At 41.8% G+C, this 16,696-nt stretch overlaps 1 protein-coding gene across 1 annotated transcript; it reads right to left on the reverse strand.

The window, feature by feature from the left end:
- Window positions 1–542: 542 nt before the first annotated feature.
- On the reverse strand, window positions 543–15,234 carry Eif1ax (eukaryotic translation initiation factor 1A, X-linked). Its single transcript, NM_001106963.1, is given in 7 exon segments — window positions 543–2,959; window positions 5,396–5,487; window positions 6,655–6,736; window positions 9,199–9,249; window positions 9,640–9,743; window positions 10,561–10,644; window positions 15,006–15,234. Coding segments are annotated over 7 exon segments (435 nt in total). The 5' UTR covers window positions 15,022–15,234; the 3' UTR covers window positions 543–2,953.
- Window positions 15,235–16,696: the final 1,462 nt, after the last annotated feature.

A 16,696-nucleotide genomic window follows, 5' to 3' on the forward strand; every position in this document is an offset into this window, starting at 1 on the left:
GAAGATAAAGTGGAGGATCAGAAGTTTGAGGCTGGCCCCAGCTATTGGTATTTTAGGGCCAGCCTGGGGTGGGGGGTACATGAGATTCTGTCTCTATTTTATATATGATAGTCCACTGTCATGGTCTTCAGACACTCCAGAAGAGGGTATTGGATCTCATTACAGATGGTTGTGAGCCACCATGTGGTTGCTTGGATTTGAACTCAGGACCTCTAGGAGAGCAGCTAGTGCTCTTAACCACTGAGCTATCTCTCCAGCCTGAGATTCTGTCTCAAAAAAACAAACAAACAAAACAAAAAAAAATAACCTCAAAAACCCCAAATAATTCCCCCTCCACAAAACAAAAAAGCATTATTCTTGGATTTCAAACATTTTATTTTTCTTCCTGGGTGCTGCTTGGAGTTGTACTATAGGAACCAAAAATAAAGAAAAGTAAACAATTTCCTTAAAGAGCATTTCCATTCCTTATCAGAACTAAAATCGGATCAGTGGCACTATACAATTCCACACCAAATACACATCAAAGAGCTCTTCTCCCAGGTAGCATTTGCATACTGTATTCATACAACTGTATTCAACTATTTTAAATCATTATGACTCCAGATCATCCAGGATACAAACACACTCAATAATGCTGCTTTAAGAAAAAAAAAGATAAAAACCACTAGAAGATAGAGGAAGTGGGGTCATGTCTAATTTCTAAAAACATTTCAAATCTTGTTTGTTACAGAAGTAGAAAATCAACTTTTGAGCTGGATCACCTATGCAGGAGTAAAACACTGCTCATAAAGTAATCTATATACACTGCAAATTTAGCACAAATGATTTTCATTGTTGCTTCTGAGACGGTGCCTTATATACCCTGGCTACTATTCAATGGCAGATCTCCCAGTGCTGGGGCCCCAGGCATGCTGCATCCAGCTGGCGAAACCCCTTTAAGGTACAGAGGTCTAATTACGAAGGAAGACAAGTGCTCAGCAAAGGCTTCAAGGCTACCTGCAGCCTTGTTCTCAGATGCAGTCTGCCAAGATAAACACCGAGGAGCTCCACAGGAGAAGAAATAGACACTGCACCACTACGTCTTCCCTAATGTTTTTATGGTTACCTTGGGTTATGAGGCAGAGTATGCAAACCTAGGAGATGGAAGTCATAGTTTAGAAATAATTAGAAAAGATCTCCTTGTTGTGAAACCATGTGAAGGCGAGTTCCTTTTCATGAATGAAAAGTTTTCTTGATGCTAGTAGGATACAAGGTCCACAAGCTGCATGATGGTTCTGGGTTTTAAACTCGCATTTCAGCGTGTCTACTGAATCCCAACTACCTCAGCTCCCAGTCTTACAACTCCTAAATAAGAGCAAACCTAATTCCCCAGTAGAAAGAGAATGGGATTCCCCTAAACCCTCCCCAGACTGTCCACAAAGTAAACTTGTCCCTAATGTAAAATCAGAGTGTAATATCCTCTGTAATGTGATATTTTTTCAGCTATAGCTCTTTGATTCAGCAATAAGAAATCTTTTCATTAGCTTTGTTTCTTGAGACATTACTTCAAAATTGGCATTAAAAACCAGTTTCTAAAACCATGGTCAACTTCTGTCCCTCCTGCCCAGACCTCTTATGTGCGGGGTCACAGGTCACGTCACCATACCAGGCTTGAGTCTGTTATCCTCAGTTAGGGAAAGCCTGAAAAAGCATTCATTTATTTATACTTTTGCTATGTAATATTTATATGGTTATAAACTTAAATCTTCACTTGCCTATGTTTTCTGTGTTTATAAAGCACTGAAAATTGTAGCTTATGTGAGTAAGACTCCTGAAAAAAAAAGCAATACTCCAACATAATCTTTCTGTTGGGTAAAAATATTCTACACACGAGTAAAACAATCTTTTCTTTGTTTGGGAAATTTCCTATACACACTAGTTGAGAAGAGCAAACATCTCAACAATTAAAATAGTATTTCCTATGTTAAAACTGAGCACCACCTAGTGTTCAATTTTTGAAACTACTGACCGTAATTAAAAATTGGCATTAAAAATCAGCTTCTAAAAACATTTTGGAGCCAGGTGGTGGTGGTGGTGGCACACACCTTTAATCCCAGCACTTGGGAGGCATAGGCAAGCAGACTTCTGTAAGTTTGGAGCCAGTCTGGTGTAGAGACAGAGTGAGTCCAATGACAACTAGGGCCACCCAAAGTAACCCTGTCTCAACACTCTCTCTTCTGAAACAAACAAACCAACCCTAAAAACCATTTTGGAAATGCCTTTCCTCCTCCAGTAAGCTGATGACTGCAAAATAAAATCATGAAAAAATGTACATGGTATCAAAGCTAGTATAAAAATAGCCAAATACTTAAATATGAAAAGCAGACCTATCATTTTTGCCTTTAAATAGATTTCTGCCAGGTATGGTGGTACATACATATGCTCTCTGCACTCAAGAGGTCAAGAAAGGAGGATCAAAGCAAGTTTGAGGTCCACCAGTACCACAGTGAACTCCAAGCTAGCCTGAAATACAAAGTTAGACTCTTGTCTCAAATATAACAAAACAAAACACAGATTTCTGCCTCCATTTGTATCAAAATCCCTGGGCAACTGGAATATACACAAAGACTGTACAGTCAACAGCTATGCAAAGGTAGGGCTTAATCATAATTTATACTGAGTACAAGGCAAATGGTTTATCCAAAACACCCATTTACTTACTAGATGGGATCAAAGTAGGAAAGGCCTTTTTTTCCCCCTTAAATGGTCTTCTTAAGGACCATTAAATCAAATCAACAAAATGGGCTTAGCATATCAGTTAAGATTATCAGTTTTGAAAGACTGTAGTATCAAATCTGCCTCAACAAATTACAATTGAGGTGACAGTGAAAACTTTTCTTTGAGGTCTATGGCCAGATTCCAAACTTGAAGGACAATCTTCAGGAAGACTGGAATGTGCAATGTTGAGTTCATTTTAGATCTGAAAGAGAAAAGAACATTAAGTCAAAGGGAAAATTCTAAAAAAAGATAGTTGGGGTGCAGTGCTAGGGGAGCTTGGAGGAAGAGGACCTCAGGACCAATGTCATTTGCTGGTCTCAGTGGACACCCACACATAAAAACCTACACAATCTTTACAAAAAATAACATGTATCATGTAAAATATTATGGAGGTTGGGGTCTCTAAAGTGAATTGTAATTGAGAAAAGCTTACATGTGGAACTTCCTCTTCAGACCAAGTTGATTTCCTATACAACCTGTGACATTTCCCTTAGGATTTTCTTTGCTCCCTGAGAATGCTTACTGCTCACGCAGAGGTCCCTGGTTTGCTTCCCAGCACCAATAAGGTAGTTCACAACTGACTGCAACTCAAGCTCCAGGGAACCTAACACCCTCTTCTGGCTTCCGTTCACTCGCACACACGCATGCAGGCACATAGAAATAAAACACTTCTTTTTGCTTCAAGAAGTAAAGTAAGAAAGCAAGCAGTGCAAAAGGAGACAGTAAGCTTTGCCAACAGCTGAGCCATATTTCCAGCCCTGATTTCAGATTTAGTATTTTGGGAGTAGGAAAAGAAAAGAGGCAACAGGAACATGACCCATAAGAACTAGTTAAGTATGTCTTACATCCTTTTCTCTCAATTTAGTTATAGGAGTACCGATAGAACACCTTCAAACACATAGAAAACAGCTAGAGAAATGTGCCCAAGACAGAAAGTAGGTGATATAACAACTTTTTAAGAACAAACCCAAAACAACCAAGACATAGTTCATGGGCCAAGGAGATGGCTCAGAAGGCATGTGTGTTTGTTGTCAAATCTGAGGCTCTCTAGAACCCATGTAAACTGACCTTAACATGCGTGGCCTAGCATGGGTATACTTGTTCACTCGTACACAAAATAAATATGTATTAAAATAGTGCTTGCAACAATATAAATTCTGGGAGTAGAGAGATGGCTTGCTGGTTAAAATTCCTTACTGCTCCTGCAGAGTTTTGTTACTAGCACCCACATTGGGTGGATCACAACTGCCTTTAACTGCAGTTCCAGAGGACCTGATGCTCTCTTCTGGTCCCTTCATGGGCACCCCTGCAACATACACATGGTGCCCAACACACATACTACACAGAAGTAAAAAACACTAAAAGTATAAAAAGAGGAACATAGACCTGTAGCTTCTTCCTCTGCTTTCCTTTCTCTCCCTCTCTTCGCTTTTTGAATTCCTAGGTGATTACTCGGGACCTTGTACTTGCTAGGGAAGTACCCTACCACTGATTTATGGCCTTGCTCAAGACTGTCATTTCCTGAAGAGTCCCACCTTAGTATAGGCATCAAAGAGTTTTGGATTAGCATCTAACCCATAACATATGGCTACTGTATGTTCATTCTATTGCTAAAATACAAGTAACAATTTAGTCAAAGAATGTTTTGCTGGGAGTAGTGGAGCGCATATTTAATCTGAGCACTTAGACACCACTACTGCACTACTAATTCCCCTCCCTCAAATCTCTAGAGAAACCACCATTAAGAAATCACTTTCTATTGTGGAGTAGGTATTAAAATGTTCTTTATTTTATATGCACACCACTTGTGTGCCTAGTGCCCTTGTGGAGGCCAGGAGGAAGCAGTAAGAAGTCCCCTGGAACCCTTACCTAATAAGCCATCTTTCTAGCCTTAAATGTTTTTCTAAAGGTATTTAGTGAGGTAATTTAGCCAGAGGACCAGGGTAATTCGCAGCATCCACATAGAAGCTTGTACCTGTCTGCAACTCCAGTCACAGGATTTCTGACACCTTCACACAGAGATACATGCAGGCAAAACACCAATGTACATAAAAATTATGTATTTTTAAAAAAGAAGCATATTTGTAAAATAAAATAAAAACCTTACAAATATATTTAGTTTTACAAATTTCCTCTTGAACAGACGTTAGAAGTTACAGGCAGTTATAAGCCACCTGACGTGTATTAATTGATACACTGTTTTCTCCAGCTCCTAAAATGTTTTTGTTATGATAGTACTGTGTTGAAAGCTAGGTGTGGGTGCAAGGTATTTGCTGTGTCGTTCTGGCTGGCCTGGTATTCACTTTGCAATCCAGGCTGACTTGCAGCAATCACCTGGCTTCAGTTTCCCAAATAACTTTTATTTGTATATATTAATTGTGCTAAGTAATGGTTTTCATTGCAACATTTCACACATGCACAAACATGTCTCTAGCCAATACTCACTCACTATTCTTTCATCTCTCCACCTTGCTTGTCTTCCCCTTCTGGACACATTCCTTCCACTCCAAATATAGACACACACTCTCATTTAAAGGTTCTTTAGTCCTAGTATTCTAGAAATTTAGGGGGAAAGGGCTATTCTCTTTGTATGTAACTCACGAACAGAAAGCAGGAAAAGCAGGATATGTCTACTTACATCATCGATGTCTTCATCATCATCCCCAATGTCATCAAACTGAATTTCATCATCATCTCCAGGACCAAATGTATCAGTTTCATTGATTTTAGCTAAAACAAACACACACACGAACACTGATAATATAGCAAAAATGTTGACTTCCAAATTTCTACTAATTTTGCTATATGGAGCAAAACATTGGGAGCATTTTTAATTTTATTTTGTTCACAAGGGCTCCTGAGCAAGACGATGTCTAATTATACTAACTCTGAAGCAATTACACCATTCAGGTAAGCTTCAAAAGTTTATGCACATACTAACGACTTTATTTCCTACCTCAAGAAAAGAAAAGGAAAGAAAAAGTTCCTTTAGGAGGGACAGATTTGAGGAGTCATGACTGGCCTTGGTATTAAGGAAGGTTTCAAGTGTCCAGAAAACTTAACTCCTGATCCAACTGAACCATATAGAAACATACAAATAAACCAAAAAATAAAAAAATAATAAAAAAAAGAAAAGAACAACTGATTCCTTCCAATCATTAATTGGGAAGAAACATCTGGGCAAACCATGCTTTCCCCTAAAGGATGAAAAGGAGCCAGCTACTACTCCATCCCCAAATATCTTACTATCTCCTAGATGGAAACGGCAAGTTTATAATTCTCAGTACGGTCTGACTGTTTACAAGAAGTCATGTTCCCATAAGGAATCACAGTGCAGGCAATTCAAAACACACTGCCATGTGAAAAAATGTAGACTTCCAAAACAGTGTATAAAGTATATTTTCCCTCTGAAAAGGGTCTAGGGGGCTTGTATTTTGAGGGGGGAAACAAAGTATATTAGTTTAAAAAACCATACAGTAATGCATAAAGAACAACAGATTAAAAGTGCCACTCACTGAAAGCCTGTACTCCGTAGTTACTACTCCTCATATTTACACGCGAGCAAGGGCATTCTTGAAGGAGTGCTTTTCAACAGTGCTAGCGACTAAATCTGCTCTGTGCATGGTAAGGTGGCCGTGACTGAACCTTCCTTGAAGGAGTTTGAATTTACCATAACAAATAACTCCTTTGGCTGATACTCTAATTTCTCACTAACTACACTTTTATCAGGACCTTCTTTCTTATGGTATCTACTAGGAGTATAATCAGGTATGCCTCACTCTAATTGTGTTAAGCACAAAAATAGGATCATCAATAAAAATCTACAAAATTTCATTCACTTAACCAGCAGGCAACCTACACAGCACAAGACTTGTTAATAATAACTCAAGTCATTACCATGTTCCGGAAGCTCGCCATAGGCCTTGAGACTTCTAGCTTCATCTGCGTTGTATTTTAAAATGACATCGGCTTTGTTGTCCTCGAAACAAAAGCAAGCAATTTTCAGATCTGACTGTTTCACATTGTTATCTGTTATATCATACAACACTTTCAAATTGAATTTAAAAATTCAAATCTCAATGTTTTGCTATAAAATCTTTCTCCCCCCTTCCTTAGATTTAACTCAGAAGTTTTATGAATGCAACTGAGAAATGACTAAATATTCTGGGAAGATAAAGCTCACCTCTCTAACACAGTCCTAATCCTTTATATTACTTATAATTATCCTTTTATCAGAAACACAATTGCTCCCCTGGAAAAATTTACAGAGTGAACAAACACCACAGGTCAAGACTGAGACTTGGTAGCGAAACCTAAGGAATTTTAAAAATGTGTATGTATATGTGTATGTACATGCATGTATGTGTGGGTACCTCTAGAGGCTAGCAGGGGCATCAGATCCCCTGGACCTGGAGGTGGATGGTAGTCACTTGATGTGGGTGCTGGGAACCAGACTCTGGGCCTCTGCAAGAGCAGCAAGTATTCTTAACTGCTGAGCCACCTCTCTAGCCCTGATCTAAGGAAATAAATATACTTTTTCATATGTATGTCAGTGCCAACTGTGATGATTAATCTAGTCAATTTGACAGGATTTAGAATCACAAAGGAAAGGAATCTTTAGGTCTATCTGTGAGTGACTTTCTAGATTAGGTTTGTAAAGTTAGGTGGTTCCATGTGTTGTAGTCCTGGACTGAATAAAAAGTATTCCTCCATCTCTGAAAAAAAGGATCCATCCCACAACGTTGCCCTCTGACCTCCACATGCTTCCAGTGCCCACTCACAGTAATGAAGGAACACGTAAATTGCTGATGCTAATGTTTATCCTTAGGAGATTCTGTTTTTCATTCACATTGTCATCTAAACTAGTACTTTTAAAACCGTGAAAAGTATACAGAAAAGGAGGGGGGCAGATGGCAAGAATCTGAGATTTTTTTCTTAAAAAGTTTCCTTTTTAGATCTATTTATAAGTATGAATATTTTGCCTGGAGACATATATAGTCTATAATACATGCCCACCACATACATGTGTGCCTCATGTCCATAGAGGTTAGATGAGGCATCAGATCCTCTGGAAGTGGAGCTATTGATGTAGTGGTGAATGAAAATCAAAGCCAGATCCTCTGTCAGAGTTAAGTGTTCTTAATGGCTAAGTCATCTCTCCAGCCCCAAGAACACGCACTTATTCTAAGCTCCCAGTAGACAGTAATGCCACGATTTCTCTGGACTCCCTTTTAGTGTCAGATCAGAGGACAGAGAAAAGATCGTGGGAGATTAGAGTCAGTGTTAAGCCTGTCTAAATGTCGGTGTCCTTTCTAACAACAATCAGTCTTTCTTCTTCTAGAGTTACTGTTAAGATGGAAAATGGTTTATGAATTTGGAGCACCTTTTCTCGACCAAAGCACTACTGATGATTGTGAGCCAGTAGACTGCTGTGCACTGAAGGCTGTTCCACATCCCCAGTACTCTACCCCAGCCCCTCACTCAAGCCATGGTACCCAGAATAGTCTCCAAACACGACCTATGCCCCTGGAGTGCCAAATCACCTATAAAGAATCCTATGGTTTGAAACAAAGATGTTGACTCTTTTAATCTGGAATACGAAAGTAAAAAACTAAGTATAATGAAAGGCAAACAAATAGAAATGTATTAAAGGAACTGGTCCTAGTGGTTGTGATTGGGGGTGGGGGGTGGAGTGTTATTAAGAACTCAAGGTCATTCTCAACACAGGGTTGGGAAGACTGATCAGCTGCCTTGGGTTCCTGCACTGTGATAGACTGTTCCTCCTAACAGAGCCCTTTCTTCCTTTTGTTTGTGTTATAGTGATTAGAAGAGAAGGGGAGGGAGCAAGGGGGAGAGGTTCTGTGTGAGGGGTACTAAGGGCAGAGGGGAGCTGATATTGGGATGCAAAGTAAACTTAAAAAAAAAAAGAAATGGGGGTTGGGGATTTAGCTCAGTGGTAGAGCGCTTGCCTAAGAAGCGCAAGGCCCTGGGTTCAGTCCCCAGCTCCAAACCCCCCCCCCCCAAAAAGAAATGAATATACCAGGCTATATGCAATTTGTGGGATGTAACTGGGTTCCTTCAGCTGTAAAACTCTACACAACTGGTTCCTAGATTTTTAAGACGTATAAAGTAAAAAAAGAAAACCTGAAGGACAAGTTAAAAAAAAAAAAGAATACCAATACACAGAAGTGTTGGTCACTGTAAAATGGGAAACTTCAAATAGTCATGACAGAGAAAAACTCAATGTCTGACTCCTCAGACTGGCATTTGGAAGTAGAATGCCAGGAACACCTGGCATAATGCCTAAGACACATGGGCTGTTAGGAAATGACTCCTGGAGTTCAAGCGAATCAACAACACACTTAAAAGTAACTTACCTGGTAATCTCGAAATGACTCCTGGAGTTCAAGCGAATCAACAACACACTTAAAAGTAACTTACCTGGTAATCTCGGAGGCCCACCAATATGATATCCGAGGTATTTATCCAAACCTAAAAGAGAAAAATCACTGTACGATATGTTTTAGATAAAATGGAATCATGAAATCCTAGAGACAATTCACTTAGAAACCGAGGAGTTTACAAACCACTTGGTTATCTACTATAAAAACAGAAAAAATGTGGTTTTCTAAGTCGCTGTCTTCTACTCACTTATATGGACACAGCTTTCCCCATCTTCTTCCTTTGTGAAGGACTGGTATCAGGAAATTAAAGCACATTCTCCCCTGTAACCACCTCTCCCTCAGTGCTGGGACTTTTCGGAAGGCAGAGGGCCGTTTGCCAGACCTCTTTATGACTCCTTAAAACTGGAATATTCTCCAGCCCCTCCCTCTTTCATACCATCAACAGTTGTGAAGATAGGCTAGATGTCCACACACTTACCTTTTTTCTCAATTTTCCTCTGATGTGGCAAAGCCTCTTTACACCATCGAAACACATGGCTTCCAATCGTCCATTTCCCAACATTTTGATTACCTGAGCATATTCTAAATGGATGGGGTAGAAGAGGGGGAAAAAAAAGGCAAGAAACATTGCCTACTTTTTTCGATAAAAGCTTCTTTATAATAGTCCACTGTAGATAAATAAGAACATGTGGTTGTATTTATAAGTAATAAATATACAAAGGGCAAATATGGAATAAACAGAGGGAGCTAAACACTTGGCTAGTTAATGGTTGAACGAGAAACAAGAGTCTGTAATATAACAACTGGTCTGTTATTAGATGCTTTAATTATCTACTCGACTGACTACCGCTCTTATGACCATGCTCTTCTTCTAGAGATCAAAGGTGTCCAGTCTCAGTATATACACCATACCTCATAAATCTCATACTCAGACCTTTACTTGTTTCATTCATGCCCTCACTTTTCCCTCTTTGAATATTTAATCAAGAAATCTCATGACATTTTCAGTACAAGTATCTTAAATGTTAGTGATATCCTTGCTAAATCAACTTGCTAAATAAGTCTAACTGTACTTATTTTTAGAAAGCTAGAATCTTTTTTCACTTAGGTCAAATACCAAATTACTCTCTTTTTTTGAGATGGGATATTGTCATATAGCCTTGGTTATTCTGTCTCTATGCCTCTGAGTGTTGGGATTAAAGGTGTATATTATGGCCTACAATGACAAATTCTTAACCAGGCTCTTTTAAGAATACCCAGATGTAGGTGCAAATGAACGCAAACATTACCAGAGGCAGTAAGCCAGGAGTCTAGTCTGCTAGGGAGAAAGTGTTCGATTCCCCACACAGGAAACCAAACAGGAAACCTGAACAAGAGCCCAGCTTCATCAGCATCTTACCTTGCCCATCCTCCTTGAACACAAGCTCTCGCTTTTCGGATTCATTTTCATTCTTCCCTCTACGCCGGTTTTTACCTCCTTTTCCTAGTGGTTTTGATAAGAAAAAAAGAGATATCAGTTATTTGCAAAACACTATGAAAAGAAAAATGTTAGATAAATAATAACAGACTTAAAAAAACTGTCTTGCTTGTTTGTTTGTTTTGGAGACAGGATTTCTCTGCGTAGACCAAACTGGTCTGGAACACAGAGGTCCATCCACCCGCTTCTGCCTCCCCAAGTGTTGGGCTTAAAGGTATATACCAGCACCACCCAGCTAGAAAAGCATCTTTAAAAGTCAACCAAATTGAAATATTGATCGAATCTGGTTAATCATCTTAAACTTACCATGTTCCGGCCTTTAATGCTACCATACTAGCCTTAAGTAACATCCTCATTTTCTTCATATATTCTGATACTTTGCCCCCTACCCATCTTCCACCCCATATAGATTCATTCTCTGTGTCATGAGAAAATGAAAGCATCTGAGGAATAATTAAATTAAAGATACAATAATAAATTAAATAATAAATTAAAGACACAATAATAGGAATGACAAAACAACCAGGAAAAGCACAAGAAATGCATCTAGACAAAGGGACACATGTTCACACAAGCAGGAATGCTCCAAAAAAGCCCAACCCAGAAGCAATAATATACAAGTAAAGGGGCTGGTACTAAGGTTAGAAAAAGCCCTCTGAGATTCCACTGAGTTCCTTTGGTGTTGGCCATCCTGCTGGGCATGGGGCTGCCCTCAAGGTGGTTAGATGAGCACAGTGGCCATGCTCTTATCTATTATTTCAGAGTGCCACCCACTTGTCACAATCATCTTGACTATAATGCCATTTAGTCCCAGTTTACAGGTAAGTTCACTAAAGTTCAGGGATGAAATAACTCACTCAAAAATTTTTTTGTTTTTTTTTCCTTCGGAGCTGGGGACCGAACCCAGGGCCTTGCGCTTCCTAGGCAAGCGCTCTACCACTGAGCTAAATCCCCAACCCTCAAAATTTTAATCAGTGAGCTTGGGATCCCACATCCAGCCTCGATCCTCCTCTGTCCCACCAGGGCTCTCAGATTAAGGCTCCTTTCCAGAGAATTATGATCCATAATCTTAACCACATAGGCTTCAGCTTTCTTCTTCTTCTTCTTATTTTTTTGAGATAGGGTCTCTCCTTATAGCCCATGCTAGCTTTGCAATTGGGGCAATCCTTCTGTCTCAGTCTCCTGAAGGCTGGCAGTACAATTATGAGCCACCAAAAACTGGGTCCTGATACATTTTACAAAAACATACCTGAACCCACTCCTATGACAGGGGAGAGGAAAATGACGTTATTGCTTCTAGACTGGGACATACTGATTTCATAATGGCAAAAGGCTAGTAACCCCACGAGTGTAAACTTTATCCTGTGAAGTGTACCATAATGGATATATTGTAAATTTAAAAGCAAGGTGTTAATTGCCTCTAGAACTTCTTTTAAAATGTTGTCCATGTCTATCCTGGGCATTTCTGGAGCCTAAGGAGGCACTAGAAGCGGACATTGGACGCCCTGCAAATGGAGTTACAGACAGTCGTAAGCTACCATGTGGGTGCTGGGAACTGAACAAAGGGCCTCTGAAGAGCAGCCAGTACTCTTAGATGCTGAGCCATCTCTCTAGCCCTACATATCTTTTTTTTTTTCCCGGAGCTGGGGACCGAACCCAGGGCCTTGCGCTTCCTAGGCAAGCGCTCTACCACTGAGCTAAATCCCCAACCCCTGGCCCTACATATCTTAAGAGTAAGCATATCAACAGTGGTACTATACAATGGAATACTATACAGGGATACAAAGAAATGAGCAAGACAGGCATAGTGGTGCTTGTCTGCAATCCCAAGAGTTAGCACTCTTCCCCTTTCTATGTTATGGCCACGAAAACAAGTGCTTTTCAAATTCTCCTTAGAAAGAATGAAGGCCAGTGTACCTTTAATCCCAGAGGTAGGGGAGCTCTGTGAGTTTGAGGCCAGCCTGATCTACAGAGTGAGTTCCAGGACAATCAGGGTTACACAGAGAAACTCTGTCTCAAACAAACAAAACAAAGAATGAAATGAGACAAAGCCTGAGTATGACAGAAAAGCAATAAAAAATAACCATTCTTTTCTTTTCAATCCCACTCTCTCTCTTTCTTTTTTTCTTTTTTCTTTTTTTCGGAGCTAGGGACCAGCTCCAAGCGCTCTACCACTGAGCTAAATCCCCAACCCCATTCTCTCTCTTTCTAAAAGACTTACCTAGTTCTCAAGCGCAATTACAGTTCTCAGATCCTTTCTTTAAACTACAGAGGGGTTTCAGAGAAATAAGCCCAGGTAGAATACTTCTTGAAACATAGTGGGCTATCGACTAGAATGTGATTTAGTGTGGAAGTTCTGTCTCCTTGGAACCACATAGGAATCTCCTGTTCACCTATGGGTGGAGTCACCAGACCGGAGATGAGTAAGTGGAACAAGTATTTATTGAGCATCTTTCAGGCTAAGTACTACTGAGCCAATGTGATTATGATTGACACCATTCCCATCCTCCTAGGGTTTACAACTAGTGACAACCGGAAATCTAGTCACTAGAATTAGGGTGAAATTAAGATTCCCTTGCGTACTGAGGTGGTCCAGATACCATCTCGTCTACAGGTAGGAATGTTAGAACTTTGAACATATTATGCTTATAATCACACCTTTCTCAGGACAATCAGGTTGCAACCTTTATTTTTGAGGCCCAGCGGTGAGGTGGAGACAAGTTCAAGGTCAGCTGGGGCTATACAGCAAGAGTTTTTTTCCTGGATTAACTTATTTTTTTCATTATTTTTATTTACATCCCCAATGCTCCCCACTACTGGTACGGCCTCTGAAAGGGTGCCCCCCTTAAATCTCCTCTCCACGGCCTATCCTCTCCCACCAAGGCCAGACAAGTCAGTCCTCTGCTACATTTGTGGGAAGAGTTAGGGGAAGGATGGCAAGACTATCTAAAATCAACCTGTTCACAAAACTGTGACCAAGTACTCGGAGGGCTCATGTAAATGGTGGTTGGCACAAAGAGTAACTAAGTAGACCTCTTGGAGCCAACTTTCACGCAGAAAGGCGTGCTAGCTAGCGGGCATAGGACAAGGGAGAAGGATGAATGATCAAAGACTTAGTGTGATTGTGGAGGGGCAGGGGTGGGGTAGAAAAAAGCATTGGACTCCCTAGAGCTAGAGTTACAGGCAGTCACGAACAGCACTATGTGGGTGTGTGAACCTAACTTTGGTTCTCTTAACCAGGAAGACATGCATCTCTTCTGCCCGAAGACTTCCAATTTTTTTTTCTAGAGAGGGAGTTTCTGTGTAGTACTGTCACTCACTCTGTAGACCAGGCGGACCTTGAATTCAGAGATCCACCTGCCTCTGGCCCCAAGTGCTGGGACTAAAGGCGTGCACCCCTCCCCCCACCTAAATTCTAAATTCTTAAGGGCCATGTAATGTGTTTGCTCCTCTCCTGTACTTTTTACTTTATAGTTTTGAGAGATTACAAGGACAGTGAATATAGCAAGCTTGTAATTCCAGCTACTCAGGAAGCTGAAGCAGGGGAATGCCAAACTCAACGTTTGTTTAGGGAACACAGTGAATCCGGGTCAGCCTGGGGACAGAGCAAAGTGGTAGAGTGCTGCTAAGGATAGGTTTGATTCCATCAAAAGTCACCACCACAAAATACTGTGAATCTATAAAAATGAAAATGACCTCAGGAAACGCTGCACTTAGAAATCGTAATCATTGTTTTTTTTTTTCCATCAAAACATATACAAGATCTGAAGCAAAAGTGGAAAAGTTGGCTAAATACGGGTCAAGTGCTCTGTGGAAAAAGTTAAGCCGGGCAGAACTATGGAGCAAAGTGATTCTCTAGGGATGAACTTTAAAAATGCATCAAAGTACTGGCCACTGGCTACACCGGAGCAGCCTCAACAGTACCAACTAAGTGTCCATAAAGAATCCTATGGAGGTGCCAGATGGGCACGAAAGCAAGCAAGGCATCACCCTTTTTCAAAGTTCAGACTGGCTCCCAGGGCTTAACTCCCCACGTGTTGTAAGCCCAAGAAGTCCGAGGCAGGGGTTCCCAAGGGTCCCCCTAGCGCCGCGGCCAGTGTGGCGCGAATCGGGGGCACGAGCCCACATTCTCACACAGGAGGCCCTACAAAAATGGCGTCGGCTCCACCCCAATGTGGCCAAACTGGGAGCCAGGAGTAACTTCCCTGTGCTTCTGCCGAGCTCCGAGTAGGACGCAGAGAATGCAGCCGGAGAAGAGGCAAGGAAAGATGGCAGGAAGGTCACTGCGGCCTGGGTTGACCTCGAGGCCGCGAGCAGAGCCAGGGAGCCGGCGCGGAGCAGAGCCCCGGTCCCGGCGGCGTCCTTACCTTTATTCTTGGGCATGGCGGCAAAGACCGGCTGGCGGCGTGCAAGATCGTGCTTGGGCTGGCGGCAGGAACGGTGGTGACTCGGACAGGCGACACTGAGGAGTGCGCGGGATGAAGACTGTGCGGGAGGTCGAGAAGCGTGTTCGGGAGAGGTTGGTCACTGGTGCTTGCGAGAGCCGCCTGCGCCCACGCTCCGCAGTGGCAAATGGCGTCGCGGCAGCGGGCGGTGCTTCCCCCGGCCCTCCTCCTCCCCCGCCCGCGGGGCCCAGCCTCCCACCCTCCCTTGGCTCTAAGGCGCAGGCGTGGCCAAGGGGCAGCCCTACGGTGGGAGCCGAGGAAGAAGCCTGCCAGGGAGGGGCTCACTGCTGCTAGTGGGTGGAGCGGACCCCGGCGTCCGGAAGGGGCCAGGAGGGGCCCTGCGTCACAGTGAAGGAGTGGAAGAGAGGAGGGGAAATTGAAGTGGTGCAGGCTGCTGGCTTGGGCAGCATCTCTGCTTCCTAGCCAAGAGAATCCCAGGCTTGACAAGCTGCTGACTCACTAACCTCATAGTTGAGTTTTATTGGGGCCCTTTCGCCGGCCCAACCAAACTGGAAATCTGAGGGGAAGGAGAGAAGGCCCTCCTGCCATCCCTTTCCAAACTTTAATAGAATATTTGCATGGTACTTAAAAAAAAAAAAAGAAAATCTCATCCTAACTCACTGTAGCCAGGTCTGTTTATAACACTTAACAGAATGCCAGCACATGGTAGGGTGCTCAGCACATACAGGATAAAAGGAATGGAAGAAAGTCGATGTTAGGGTCTGAATCTCTCAATATTCATGCTGATGTGCATATATATATATATATATATATATATATATATATATATATTACTGTGTTTGGATATAAGGTCGTTAAAGTGGTTATATTGAAATGAGATCCTTAGACTTGATGCCAAGACTTGACATTAAAGCTGGGCATGGTGACATGGGCCTTTAATCCCAGTACTGAGGAGGCAGAGGAAAGTAAACCTCTATGAGTTACTGGCCAGAGAAGGCTACATAGGGAGACCCTATCCCAAAACAAATGCAATTAGCACCTATGCATAATGAGGCATAAAGAAGAACAAACAGTTCCTGAGCCAGTAATCATGTGCAAGCCACAGAGACCTCAGAAGAAATCAGACTTGTCTCCACCTTGACCTTAGATTTGGCATCTTCAAAACTGAGTAAAAGTAGTAGGCAGGCCTCGTAGTTCATGCCTTTAATCCTAGCACCTGTGAGACTGAGGCAGGAGGAGTGCTGAGAATTTAGGGGAAAACTGGGCTACATAGTGAATTCCAGGCTAGCCTGGGCTACATAGTAAGACCATGACTACAAAGCAAACACAGCCAAGAGACTGTACATTTTTGATGTTTAAACAACTCACTCTCCCATTCTTTGTTCTGGTAGTTCCAGCAAAGGAACACTGCGTAACTTCTTAGAGCAAATAACTTCACTTCAAACCAGGATTATTTGGGCCAGCATGATGGCTCAGCAGGTAATAGCACTTACCAGGAAAGCCTGGCAAGTTGAGTTCAGTCCCTGGAACCCGTGGAAGGAGAGAACCAACTCCACAAAGTTGTCCTCTGATTGCCATACATACCCCTCCATTCTGGCAATAGCATATAGAAAATTCAAGGTAGGCTTATTTTAAATGACCTTCTTTTGGGG

Source organism: Rattus norvegicus, chromosome X (genome assembly GCF_021556685.1).
Source record: "Rattus norvegicus strain SHRSP/BbbUtx chromosome X, alternate assembly SHRSP_T2T, whole genome shotgun sequence".
NCBI lineage: Eukaryota > Metazoa > Chordata > Mammalia > Rodentia > Muridae > Rattus > Rattus norvegicus.